The sequence below is a fragment of the Oreochromis niloticus genome, linkage group LG15 (assembly GCF_001858045.2).
Source record: "Oreochromis niloticus isolate F11D_XX linkage group LG15, O_niloticus_UMD_NMBU, whole genome shotgun sequence".
NCBI classification, from domain to species: domain Eukaryota; kingdom Metazoa; phylum Chordata; class Actinopteri; order Cichliformes; family Cichlidae; genus Oreochromis; species Oreochromis niloticus.
The window spans coordinates 25,128,471-25,141,067 of record NC_031980.2 but is presented as its reverse complement, the minus strand read 5'-3'; the positions used below and the strand labels follow the sequence as shown (position 1 = coordinate 25,141,067).

Below are 12,597 nucleotides of genomic sequence, written 5' to 3'. Positions count from 1 at the left end.
TGTGATGGAGAACCACCACAGGAACTTGATTGGCTGTCCGTACCTGCTGCACAGCTGGAACACCGTCTCTGGTCGTCCCTCCACCTCAGACCGACTATGAACCAGCTCCCACACACATGGGTCCTCAGAGCCTACACACACAGCACAGTGAGCTCAGACCGTCACAGCGCCTCCTGCTGGAGAGCTGCTGCACCAGCATTGCAATAACAAACCTCACTCTGATTGGTCACTCACCTGTGATGTTAGCCGGTCTGACCTGGACCGCTGAAACTGGGATTAACCAGCGGAATCTGAAGGGGTCAAGGTCAGCTGATCGGGACGAGGTCTGTGAGGAAAAAACATTAAAACTGACAACAAGAACAGGTGGAGGTGGTTTTTTTCTTTTATTCAGTGACATCACGTTGTTGATGTGTTTACAGCTGAGGAGCCAATCAAGGACGAGGATTACATTTGTAAAGACATAGAAGCAGATCATCTCTCCAGAATCAGGTTAAAGTTTTTCTGAGATGATCTTTAAAGAAATTAATAGAAACCAGCAGTTGTATGGAAGCCCATTACTGCCAATACAGGAAAAAACAGATTAAGCCAAATTGATTTTTATTGATATTTGGCTTAAAAAACAGACGTTTTTGGCCTCTATCTTTCTTTTAAAACCCATTTTTAAAAGAACAACAATATTATAGTTGAAAAGGAAATTTTAAGTGATTTCATTTATGGGATTTATATCTTTGTTATGATCATTATTTTGATATTTTTAAATATTCTTTAACACATAACACATATTTTTTTACTTTTTAATTGACAGATTTGACTAACGTTCACTCAAAACTTTAATTTTTCAGACAGTTTGACTCCCCAAAGAATTTGCATTTTTATTATCATTTTTTTTTTACATTTTGTTAAATTTTTTGTCACTGCATTTTTTTGTTTACATTGACATAAATAGACATACAAATGTGTTCAGTTATACAAATGATGAAGAGTTGAAGAGTAGACGTGGACTCACCATCTTCTTCTTCAGTTTGCTGTTCTCACGGTAAACCAGGATGACGGCTCGTTTGAACACTGAGGACAAAGACAGACTTGTGTTATTCTCCATCAGTTATCACCTGTGCAGGTAAAGAAGTGTGAAGAAGAGACTTCACCCACCAAACAGCGTCAGCTCTGGTTCCTTCCTCAGGCGACCCAGAGAGGGCAGTGGGTTCAACCAGACCACCGACGAGTGGACCAGAAACTCCCCCATCGAGATCTCCGTCACCTGAGGGTGGAGGAAAAAAAAACCCTTCAGGGTATGTGATGCACACAGGTGACGCTCAAGTGTGTGTGTGTGTGTGTGTGTGTGTGTGGCAGTGTGTTTACCTGTTTGTCGGCTCCGCTCTGCTCTGCTGCCAGCTGGTCGAACACGCAGCCATAATCTTCATAGATCTTCTGCATCTCGTTGATGTGACTCGCCACCTTTTCCATCGCTCGCAGCGCCTCTGAGTGGATGACAGTGGAAGTGCAGCTGGTCACAAAACATGTTTAAATACAATACTGTGAGGTCTGTTACCTCTCAGGTGTATGTTTGGGTTACCTGTCAGGTGTGTGTGCTCGGGGCTCTCTGCATCTGTCAGGGACACGAGCTCTCGGAGCAGCAGCGGATACTTCAGGACTCTCTGAACAGGTTTGATCAGGTATGACTCCAGGGAAGACGAGTGCTGATTGGTTGGATTTCTGGCCTCCAGGAACTGTTTGAAGGCCGCATCTGTTTTGGCTGCGTCACAGGTGGTCAGGGTTAAAGGTTAAATGGAGTGCTGCTTAAAGGAGTTTAAAGTGCTCAGACTGTGTTTTCACCTCTTTCCAGAACTTTCTGGACTTTGATGTGATTCGCACAGAAACCACTGTAGAGCTTGAAGTGATCGGCGTAGTACAGAAATGATCCGCCCAATGGGAAGAGGAGTTTCTGATGGAAACACAAATGAGGTGTGAAAAAACTAAACCCATCAAACAAGCGAAAAAAACACTTTTGTTCATTAAAATATAAAAATTCTGTTTAACCGCATTTAAAATATTGAAACATTTAAAAAGGAGAAATATGATTAAAATAAATAAAAATAGAGTTCATAAATGAATAAAATGTACAAAAAAATAAAAAGAAGATAAACTGTGAAAAGACAAAATATACAAAAAAATATATACTATGTATAAAATGTAATTAAATAAATTATTAAAAAATAACTAAAAGAAATAAAAATAAAAAACTAAGTAAAAAATAAAATAAGAATAATAATAATGGACCCGAAATGGAGTAAATAAAAAATTGGAAAAAAAAATGCATAAAAGTAAAACATCACAGGGCCCAAATAAATCACTGGAGCTTAATTAAATTAAATAATAAACTTGCATGCATGCACAACTAAAACAAAAAGAATAAAATAAAAAAATAAATGAAGGAAATAAAATCTGTCTGAACCAGCTGATGGACCTTCACCTTGAACTGCTCGGGGGTTTCCAGGCTGCTGAAGTTCGGACAGGTGGCGATTCTTTCCTCCAGCGTTTGGAGAAAAACTCTCTGAAAGTCCAACATCTCTGGCAGGCTGCCGAACAGCGCCTCCATCTGACAGAGCGACAGAGACACACTGCGGTCAGAGTTACAACTACAACCTTCACTTCACAACTGTCACTTACTGTTGGCTCGTTTTTACCTCGTCTTTACTGAGGAACGTCTCCTTCTGCAGGGGGGTCAGGTAGATGTCGAACAGACAGACGAGATCCTGAAACAGAACCAAAAAAATGTTCATATATTAATCAAAGTCTAATTTCTTTTTTCAAATTTAATTATCGGCTCTAATCAAATATTAAGATCTTTCCAGTAGTTTTAAACACACAGGTTTAAAGATATAAAGATGTTTAAGCATACACTCTAATTAAGACAAAAATATTAATATAGCAGATTCTTTTAATATTTGTAAGGGACCCATTATATACAACCATTTAAAACTAAAACTGTACAAATTGTGTGTAAAATCATAAGTATAGATTTCTTTATCACTTTAACATAAAAAAATAGTTTCTGTTTTATTTTATTCTATAAATAAACTGATAAAAAACCTGAGCTTCACACAGTTTTTTCTACTCCTGGTTTAGTATGATGTCACAGAGAGGGGAAATCCCCAAAATGGTAATATCAGGGGCAGCCAATCAGAAGAAATCTAGACGTAAGTGGGAGGAGCTAAAACGGCTTGTTTCAGACAAAGGATAGGGTAAAGGGTTGAAGGTCCAGAATAAGATAAGGAAGGATTATTTTGAATTGAACCATGCAAAGCTGCTCTCATAGAGACAAAGAATAAAAACATGGATCTGAAAATGAGTCAAAACGCGTCCATTAACATATCAGATGTACTAGCAGTAGTACCGCAGTAGTACTACTGTTGCCGTCGTATTCTGACCTTGACATAGGACTTCTCCGTGTCGACCAGCTCCTGGATGACCTTACGCAGACGCTGACACACGCTTAGGTGGGTAGGGCTCACCGGCTGCAGACCGACCTCTCTGCCGTACGGGTTTTTGGGGTTGTCACCGTCTCCTGTCTGGCCTTCTGGAAAGGTCTGGTAAAGCGAGTAGACCCGGTCTAAGTTCTGGAAGGGAAACACAGGAACCAAAGCTCAATGAAATCATTGAGGACAACACCACTGTTCACATGCTCGACATTAAAGAGGAAAAATCAGAAAACAGACCCCACCCCCCCGGTCCTATTATAGCTGGGGTACTCTTCAGCTCCCACATGACCCTGAATTAGATGAGCAAAAGAAGATGGATGGATCCCAGGTGGAAGTCCAGTAACTGATTTTTGTTCCACTCACACTCAAACTTGAGTGGCAAACCGGAGAGAACTGTGGCTCTGAGTCAGGAGAACGAGGATCAGTGGAGCAGGAGGTTGGGTGGATTTTTGGGAGGTCTGGGAGGCCGCTGAGCCAGAGATGAGGTTAAACACACAAACACCAAAATCCAGACAGACAAACACAAACCTGTTCCCAGTCTGAGCGCTGCTGCTGCTGCTGTGACCCTGACTGAGGACGAGTTGCTAACTAACCGGCTGCCTCATCCGTCATCATAATCTGAGCTGCCAGCCTCTAACGCAGCGCCGACAGCCTGATGAATTCTGAGCTCCAATGCGCTCACCCTGAAGCTGCAGAGCTTTTGATAAGCGGTGAAGAAGCGTCGCTGCACTTTAAACTCGAGGAAGGAGGAGCGCCCTGAGATCTGAACACGTGGGGAAAAGACTGCCCAAACATGTTCAATTCAACTGTTCAAGGAGGTGAGGAGCAGTTTAGATGAAGAACTAAAGACACACTTCCAGGTTTCAGCAGAGCAGATAACGAACTGGAAGATGATCAAACCCGGGATATTAATGTGCACACAAGTGCATCAAAGGCTTAAACAGCAGCAACTGGTATTTGTTTGGAGTCGAGTTGAAAGAAACCAACGAGTCTTTGGATGGTCGAGAGTGCGGGATTGACCTTTGACTCCAAAAACACTGAAGATGAAGATCTTTAGGTTAGCACGATCACAGCGTGACCATTTTATTAACTCGAACAATCAATTAGTTCGTGAAGAATCAAAAGATGCTGTGTAAAAAGAAGAACCTTTAACAGCTTCACTTTTGAGCTCCAGGACTTGTTTTTATCTTAATTTTTAAATCAATTAATTATCTCTGCTTTTTCAGGGTGATTATATTTGATTTTATCTCACTAATTGGAATATTAGTCTCAAATATTCGTGTGTTTCAGGGTCTTGATGTTTCAACAAGAGGTTTCCTGTTCCTCCAGGAGGATCCTCGTCAGTCCTAAGGCACCTAAACTGTTTCATGAAGGAGCAGCTGTTTGACTCTGAGCCGCCCCGGGAGATCTGAGGCCGGGATTACTGTCCTGTGCTGACATACTCTCGGATGGGGACATGTTCTTATTGTCCTACTTTCTGTCTGAGCAGGTACAACATATTCCCGTGGGCGTCCGTACACGTAACGCTGTGATAGTGGTGTGTACAACCATCTCACACTTGAGAAAATCTAAAGCACAGAAAACACTTGTGATCATTTCCTCTACACCAAATTTCAGCTCTACATCAACCAGCAGCCCGTTTACCAGCAGGACGACGCCGTCAGCAGGACGCCAACAGCCCAGGCAGCTTGCCACCTTGTCCAGGAGCCTCAGCAGCCGCTCCAGGAGCCCCACCCCAGGGAACACCTCCCCTCCATCCTCCTCCTCTTCCTCCAGAGTCTCCCAGTCCTCCTCCATCGGCAGTACCCAGCACAGAGCACCCATGACGAAGGAGTGAAACAACGACGAAGAGGATCAGCTGGGGTTGGAGGTCACCTGATACTCCTGCTGCCGTCGTCAGAAATGAAGAGGCGGTCACAAACAACACCTACAAGTTGTGTTTCTCCAGGGAAAAACGTTAATCCCTCGGCTCTGACTTTACAAACACTCCTGACTGTGTAAGCTGGATTATCAGGCTGACCAAAGGTCATGTGCACAGAGGTGGGGGGTGGAGCTCCAGGAGGCACAGGAGGATTTCTGCAGGTAAGTCTGAGCTGCCTTCTTTGGAAACCAATCACATCCTCATAAAACCTCCTGATTTCATATGATGGGGTTATCGCCGATTAAAGCAAAACACAAGCGGCTTGGTCATGAATAACATACAACCATTTAAATAAAATCCAGATCTTCTCAGACTGTCACAGACTGAAGCTCACCTGCTCTGAGGGCTCGGTGTCCTGAGGTGTCCTTGCAGAAGTGTCATTGAAAACGGGAGGCAGGACGCTGTCTGCATCCGTGATGACAGAGGAATCTGTGAGATGAAGAAGAAATGTGATCTGTGATCTTTACTGCTGCTTTAACTGGCCTTCACAATAAAAGCCTTTGATTCTGGTTTCTGTAAATGAATCTGATCGATAAAACAGCTGTGACTAAAATGGTTAAGTTTATATTTAAAACTGGAAATTGGTTTGATATAAATGTGAAATGTGTCTGAACATTATGATGTTGTTACCAGAGCGTCTCTGCTGTACCTGTGATCCAGGTGTGGATGTTCGTGGCCGGCGGTTGGCAGCAGGGGTGGAAGGGGTCAGCGTGGTCGGGCCAGAGGTCGGCAGGCTCTTCGGCCTCAGGTGACTCATCCCTCCTCAGCAGCAGCTGCAGCTTCTGGTGTCTGAAGAGACTCTGCAGGAGGTCCAGGTCCAGTCCAGACACAGGAGCGCCGTTCACGGCCAGGACCTCGTCTCCGGCCCTGAGGCCTGATTGGAAACAGAAAAATTAAACTGCATCTTTTAAAGTTTGTTAAATCTTTCTAAAAAAAATTTAAATCCTAAACACAGACAGGGTTTTTCCCATTCTGCAGGTGTAGCGCTGCACAGGTGACAGCCTGATAGCAGAGCCTCGAGCGCCCCCTGCTGGACACCTTCAAAGCCTCAAACTGTCCGAAACGCAGCGTCTCCCTCAACATAAAACCTGAAACCGTTCTCTGTTTTACCGTCTCTGGATGAAAGTCCCAGCGGGTCCACCTCGCTGACGAAGACATGACTTTTTCCCGCTCCGTCCACGTGACCCGTCACCGCAAAACCTGCAGAGTCACAGAAGAAGAAGTACATCACACACAGGTAAATATGCTTATTATTTATCCTCTCAGAACACAAACCAGTCATGTTTTTGTACGAATTTTATTTATTCAGTGATGCACAAAGGTTTTCTTTCTCACCGAAGTCTTTGTGGCCGTCAGGTCGACAGATGTTCAGAGTAAAAACACCGACAGCTGGAAGCTGCTGCTCATCACGCAACTGAAAACACACACAGCAGAGTGAGCCGGGAGAATGACCTCGCAGGAATCATGTGAATACAAATCCAGTAATTATCATCATATTTCAGTCTGCAGTCATCCAAATAACATACAAAATAATATCTGTTAGGAGTTCTGCCCGCAGAAAAAAATTAAAGAAAAGTTGTAGGGTAAGTCAGTGAACACACCTGCAGATCTGCACTATGACCGGCAGGGGGCGCTGCCTCCATCTGTTTGGGAGCACAGTCCAGATTCTGCAGAAGAAACACAGAGGAAGAATTTTACTTCAAATTAAACTTTCAACTCATCAGCACAGGTTTTAAAGAACTGAGCGACCTACAAGGTTTATAATTACCTTCAGTTATTATAACTGATTAGCTTCTATAAGATCTGATCAGTAAAATCATCAATACATTTGATTAAAACATAGATAAACTTAAGCTTTAAAGGCAGAAAACTATAAAATCATTAAACTAATGGGCAGGTGATTCTTAAAATTCAGACTTTCTCCACAGGACTTAAAGCGACGAGGTGGACTGGAAAATAAGAAAAGCTTGTGAAGAATCCTGAGCTCTGATTGGCTGAAAAGATCACAGGAGATGAAATATGGAGACAAAAGGGTAAAGAGGAACAGCGGGATACAGAGGAGACACAGGGGGAGGAAGGAGGTTAAAAGGGGAGCAGAAGAAAGAAGGTGGAGGTCATGCGACAACAGGAGGTGGGGTTTGGTGGGGAGGTCATGTGGAGAGGAGGTGTGGGAGTCATCTCCTGCCTCCTGTGATGGATTAACTCTCAGGAACAAAGAAATCCTGGCAGAATAAAACAGCCTGGAAGCTTTTAATTCTCAATCACCTCCTCCTCTTCCTCCTCCTCCTCCCACCTCCTCCTCTTCAGAAGGAGCAGCAGGCAGCCGGTTGCCCTCAAAAAGCTGTGCAGTTAAACAAACTGTCCTCCTTCTCCTCCTCTTCCTCCCACCTCCTCCTCCTTTTCCTCCTCGGCGAGTTTGATGTGACAATTTTGAACACAATATCAGAAGTATGTGGACAAGGTGTCACATCATCTTCCAGCTTTTCCGGATTGAGTCGTCTTTTCTCTGAGCGATAACTTGTTGCATATTTGCTTGATCAGCAAAAGATCAGTGACTCCTACTTCAGAGTCGCTCACATCCACCCGAGTGTTTCCTGACGGTGCTTCAAAGGAGCGACGCGACTTCTTTACACGTCATGATCTTTAACCAGTGAGCTGCTTTCTACAAAGTCCTCATAATGTACTGCTGTAGTCAAACACACACACACACAGTCATGACTCAAGACAAACTAAAAATACTCCCTCCTATATTTAAACCTAATTAAAAATGATAAAAGACTTGGGATGTTTAATTCTGTCCTGCATCAAAACCTAAATTAGCCCCAGGGAATCATGGGAAAAAATGAGCAGGTTGAGCTGCGCTGAAATTATAGGTTTGTGCAGCCGCCATTAGCCTGCCTGGAGTCTGGGACCACCGACTGACACTGAACACATCGGCATCATCATCATCATGGACTCACATGTCTTTCCTTGACACCGCCTTAAAACATCTACAGCAGTCGTGACTGTGGTCTGAGTGGACGGTTGGACACAGTGAGTCACATGATGACTGGAGACCAACATTAACCAGGAAACACTCGTCAGTACGAAAACTTCTGTTTTCTGGAAGGAATCAAGGATTTTACAGTAATGACCCCCACCCCCCGACATGGCAGTGAAGTGGAGGCGACGAGCTCCGGTAAGTGTATATCTCCTGCAGAGTTGACACAGCGAGCAGCAATCACCTCCACATGTCCTCTAGTGGAGCTGCTCCACCCGGAAACCACAGCCTGCAGCATCAGATCCGATCTGAAAGCAGAACTGGGATGGAGATCCAGCTGCACAGAAACATCTACTCTGCTGACTTTATTTCGCCCTACGTTCATTACGTTTAAAAGAAAAATGAATTATGGTAATAAAAAGTTGCTGGAAATGAATCATTCTGACTTTCAAGAGCACGACGGTATACAAAAAGCCCTCTGAGCTCTCTGATTGGTTGGTTTTGTGTAAGATGAAATAAACAGCTGACTGATTAGGCGTTCAGCTTGGAGCAGGACTCTCAGTCGAACAACGGCCGGCAGCATGTGGCTGGAATTCCCCTCACCAAGGTATCCACAGATGTTTGGCCACAGAGCAGAAGCTCAGAGCGGGAGTTACTGCTTGGAAGCATCCTGCGCAGTTCCTTGCTCAAGGGCAGGAGGGAGCAGGTAACGTGCTGCGATCCTACAGACGCTGCAGCTATGAAACTATGAGGCAGTTTTTCCACTGAGTGTGTATCGGCTCGGCCGAATTGCAAGAATACAAGCCAAAGCAAAGTGGCGCTGACAGATTTATCCTCCGGACCCTCAGAGGCCAAAAATAACCCACTGTTTATCACGAAGGGACTGTCAGGAGCCGTGCATGATGGGAACTGCAGCTGGATGATGCACTGAGGAGAGGCTAAACTTAGCCTCGTAAAGACAGATGACAGCACACTTCTTCTGGGCTGTTTTTAGAGAGCAGAGAGGAACGACGAGTTCAGCCTGAATCAGACGAGCTGGTTTTATTCCTCCACGTGAAAAGACTTCAGAGTAGAACGTTTCTTAAAACTTTCTCTGACTCCATGTGAATATTTCACCTTTCAAGCTATTTTCAGAAGGGTGCATGCTGCCTCTCACCATACTACAGCACTAAACTGGACAAGAGAAGGGTGCAGTGTAATACCTGGTGAGCTGAGTGCTTGCAACTCCTGCTGCGCCTGTTGAGATCATCCAGGACCTTCAGGGAGGACGGCAGACCCCTCCTCCGGTTTCCTCCCGAAAGAGACCGGCAGCGCTGCCTCAGTGTCGCCTCTTCTCGGCTGCACACCTGTGAGAGGCAGAGAGGCAGATTTACCGTCTGGTTTAATTTCCTTCTTCCTTTCTTTTTTTAAAAAAGGGAAGCGTTGAGCCTCTACTTACCAGAGCGTGGAAGGAGGACACGGAGAAGACTCCCAGGCGTCCCAGCATGCTCTTGGAGGGCCTGCTGGCCACGGCGAGGAGGCTCTTTGGGTTTGGGAGCTCGCTGCCCTGCAGGCTGGACAGGTAACACCTGAGCCTGAACAGATCCAGGTTCAGTTTCTCCAGATTCTGCTCCCACTGCTGGATCTGAGCACACACAGGGTCACACATAAACACAGCTTCTGTATAAAAAAATGATAATAACTCATCAGACGGCCATAAACACCATGAAACATGGTCAGTGAGTCATGGCGAGGTGCTGAGAGAAGCCATCTTTTCTCCATTCACTCATCTGGTAAAGTGTATTTCCTGGGAGGGACAGACTGCTGCTGTTGTCAATTCCTGCTTCAGTCTCTGTTGTGATGAAGTTATTTTGTCCCTTACTGTGTGATTATCACCCATTGGCCCTCATCCCTCCATCCTGTCCTCCCTTTCATCTCCTCTCCTCCCCTCCTTCCTCTTCTCTTGCTGGACTCTCTCCAATAAATCGAGGCTCTCCTTCTCCTCCTCTGTTTGCCCTCCCCTCCCTTTCAGTAAATGTGTAATTGAATGTTGAGCAGGAAGATTAGCCTCTAATCTCGGAGTTCAAACTGCAGTGCTGGGATCAGTTTCACAGTTCAGAGGAAAGATTAGCAGGCTGCTAAATGATACGTTCTCTGTCTGCACATCACTGTCACTGGAAATTAACAACAAGAACAAAGAAACCCCCAAAACAGCCTGAAGCTAATCTGTGACATGACAAAGTCCTTCCACAGACTCAAAAACTGCACTTTCATTAAGATTTACTGACAGTTCTCCTCTTACAGCTGTTAGCTGATGTCCTTTGAAGCAATGCTGATGAAACCTAACTGACTCACACTGATGCTGAGCAGAAAAGAAACCCTTAAACTGAAACACAGTCTGCTGCACAGTTTCAGGGTCGTCTAATTTCTCTGCAACAAACACAGAGACAGCAGCAAACCTCAGACACTGAAGGTGTCGTGAAGCTTAAAGTTGTGGCACTTTGACCCAAGACAACAGGGCGAGAATCTGGTCTGATGTTCACGTGTGCTTCACTCAAAGATAGCTGTGAGGGTCATTCTAAAGCATTGCCCATATTCGGGACCGGGGTAGGTGATAATACCAACATGCTGTCCGCCCTGACCGGACCACTTCTCCCCGCACTCACCTGGCTCTCCACCGCCTTCCTGCTCTTGGGCTCCTTGATGATGGACAGCTGCAGCTCGGCCATCTTCTTCATCTTCCCATCCATGTCAATCTTGTGGAGCAGCGAGCGACTCTGAGAGCGCAGGAGGCGCAGTGTGTCCTCCTTCCCCTGACGCTTCACCAGCAGAGAGGCGCTCGCTGAGTGGATCGCCGTCACCCAGTTCTCCAGGTCGGTCTGGCTGGTGGCCTGGAGGGCGAGACAAGATGGAGTCAGACAGATTTTAAGGAACAGAACAGTATTAAACTTTGAGCCTCCTGCTTTATTAACTCTGAATATTCAGCTGCTGATTGCGCTTTGTTTTGACAAGAAAAACCTTAAATACAGAAACTTTTAAATGTAAATTTGCTGCTGAAAGCAGGAAGCAACTCTCAGTCATCCTCTGATGGTCTGGTTTCTGCGTTTAAGCAGCAGACTTGATGTCCTGATGTTAACAGCTGTTTTTGTTTACGAGGGGACGTGTGGCAGGGTTTAAAGCTCGCTCTTCATCGGGTCATCATCGTAAAGAGGAACATTTGTTGCAGTAATTAGCTGGGTGTCGTGATTCCCATTAGCAGGCTTTCAGCCTTCTCCGCTCTTCATCTTCAGCTGCTTTCAGCCCTTGACAAAACCTCCACCTCCTCTGGGAGGAGGGTAATTTGTGTGTCTGTAAACACTCTGCTGCAGGAGTCAGTGTGAGTCTGGGAATCAAGAGGAGCTCCTAAAAGTTTGAGGAGGAGATCACAGAGATAAGTGATTAAATCACATGATGACATCACCTTTACCAACGAGAGTACAGGTAATAATCTGCCTCTCTTTTTATCCCCGCTGACCTCTGACATCCAGACTTTTGCTGTTCATGTCATTCAAGATCAACTTGAAGGAACGTCAGGAGTTCATCTGGGGCCTCGACATATCTGTGCCTCCTCTTCTTTGTTGGAGTAAAAGTAAAATCTACTCTTTGTCTGTTTGCTCCTCGGTGTGGGTGGTGTGGAGCTGGCAGCAGAGTGGGAAATGCTCACAGTCATTACCAACAGAAAGACATGCCGAGAAAATCCCACAGTATGGATGTTTGTGGTGAGAAAACCAAAAGCTGGTGATGCCACGCCCCGTTCATTCACGCTGCTCACAGATGAGCCACAGCGATGGGAAAAAAGATGGAGGCAGCAGTTGGAGGAAAGCGATCACAGAATGAAAGATTGAAGAGAAAACCTCAGAAATGTCCCAACACCACAGCTGCTTATAGAAACCTATGCTAGTGCTGCATTTAAGGATACTCCAGTAAAATCATGTTTCTCTGTGTGCGGGCGGTTCCCTCACCTGGAACAGGTACACGTCTCCATACGAGTTGCTCAGACAGAAGACATGCTCCTTCCTTGGGTGCTCAGGGACGGCCTGGACGATGCTGTCATCAGCCAGCAGAGCGTAGCGAGGAGAGAGCTCCTGGTCGGCGCTGCCGCTGCTCCTCCCGTATGTCTCGTAAAACAGTAGAGTGCAACCTGAACAGACAAAATCCATTGTTAATTCTATGTTAAATAGTTTAGCTGTTTTAGCTAG

General features: G+C 45.3%; 1 protein-coding gene and 1 long non-coding RNA gene across 3 annotated transcripts in view; one reads left to right on the top strand and one right to left on the bottom strand.

Annotated features, from left to right (window-relative positions):
- The window catches only part of tiam2b (TIAM Rac1 associated GEF 2b), a 46,564-nt gene that overhangs the window by 2,742 nt on the left and 31,225 nt on the right, over positions 1–12,597 (bottom strand). For both annotated transcript variants that reach the window (XM_005452465.4, XM_005452464.4), the window contains 19 exons: positions 12,361–12,539; positions 11,026–11,250; positions 9,819–10,004; positions 9,583–9,726; positions 7,002–7,067; positions 6,736–6,814; positions 6,511–6,600; positions 6,050–6,274; positions 5,735–5,829; positions 3,429–3,617; positions 2,685–2,753; positions 2,471–2,596; positions 1,834–1,942; positions 1,574–1,753; positions 1,360–1,478; positions 1,150–1,258; positions 1,007–1,065; positions 235–325; positions 44–131 (listed from right to left, as the gene is read on the bottom strand). In XM_005452465.4, coding sequence (XP_005452522.1) covers positions 44–131; positions 235–325; positions 1,007–1,065; positions 1,150–1,258; positions 1,360–1,478; positions 1,574–1,753; positions 1,834–1,942; positions 2,471–2,596; positions 2,685–2,753; positions 3,429–3,617; positions 5,735–5,829; positions 6,050–6,274; positions 6,511–6,600; positions 6,736–6,814; positions 7,002–7,067; positions 9,583–9,726; positions 9,819–10,004; positions 11,026–11,250; positions 12,361–12,539 — 2,428 coding nt within the window. The remainder of the gene's footprint in view (positions 1–43; positions 132–234; positions 326–1,006; positions 1,066–1,149; positions 1,259–1,359; positions 1,479–1,573; positions 1,754–1,833; positions 1,943–2,470; positions 2,597–2,684; positions 2,754–3,428; positions 3,618–5,734; positions 5,830–6,049; positions 6,275–6,510; positions 6,601–6,735; positions 6,815–7,001; positions 7,068–9,582; positions 9,727–9,818; positions 10,005–11,025; positions 11,251–12,360; positions 12,540–12,597) is intronic.
- LOC109194883 (uncharacterized) lies at positions 6,522–8,112 on the top strand. Its single transcript, XR_002056630.2, has 3 exons — positions 6,522–6,637; positions 6,757–6,881; positions 7,329–8,112. It is a non-coding gene; the product is annotated as an uncharacterized LOC109194883 (long non-coding RNA).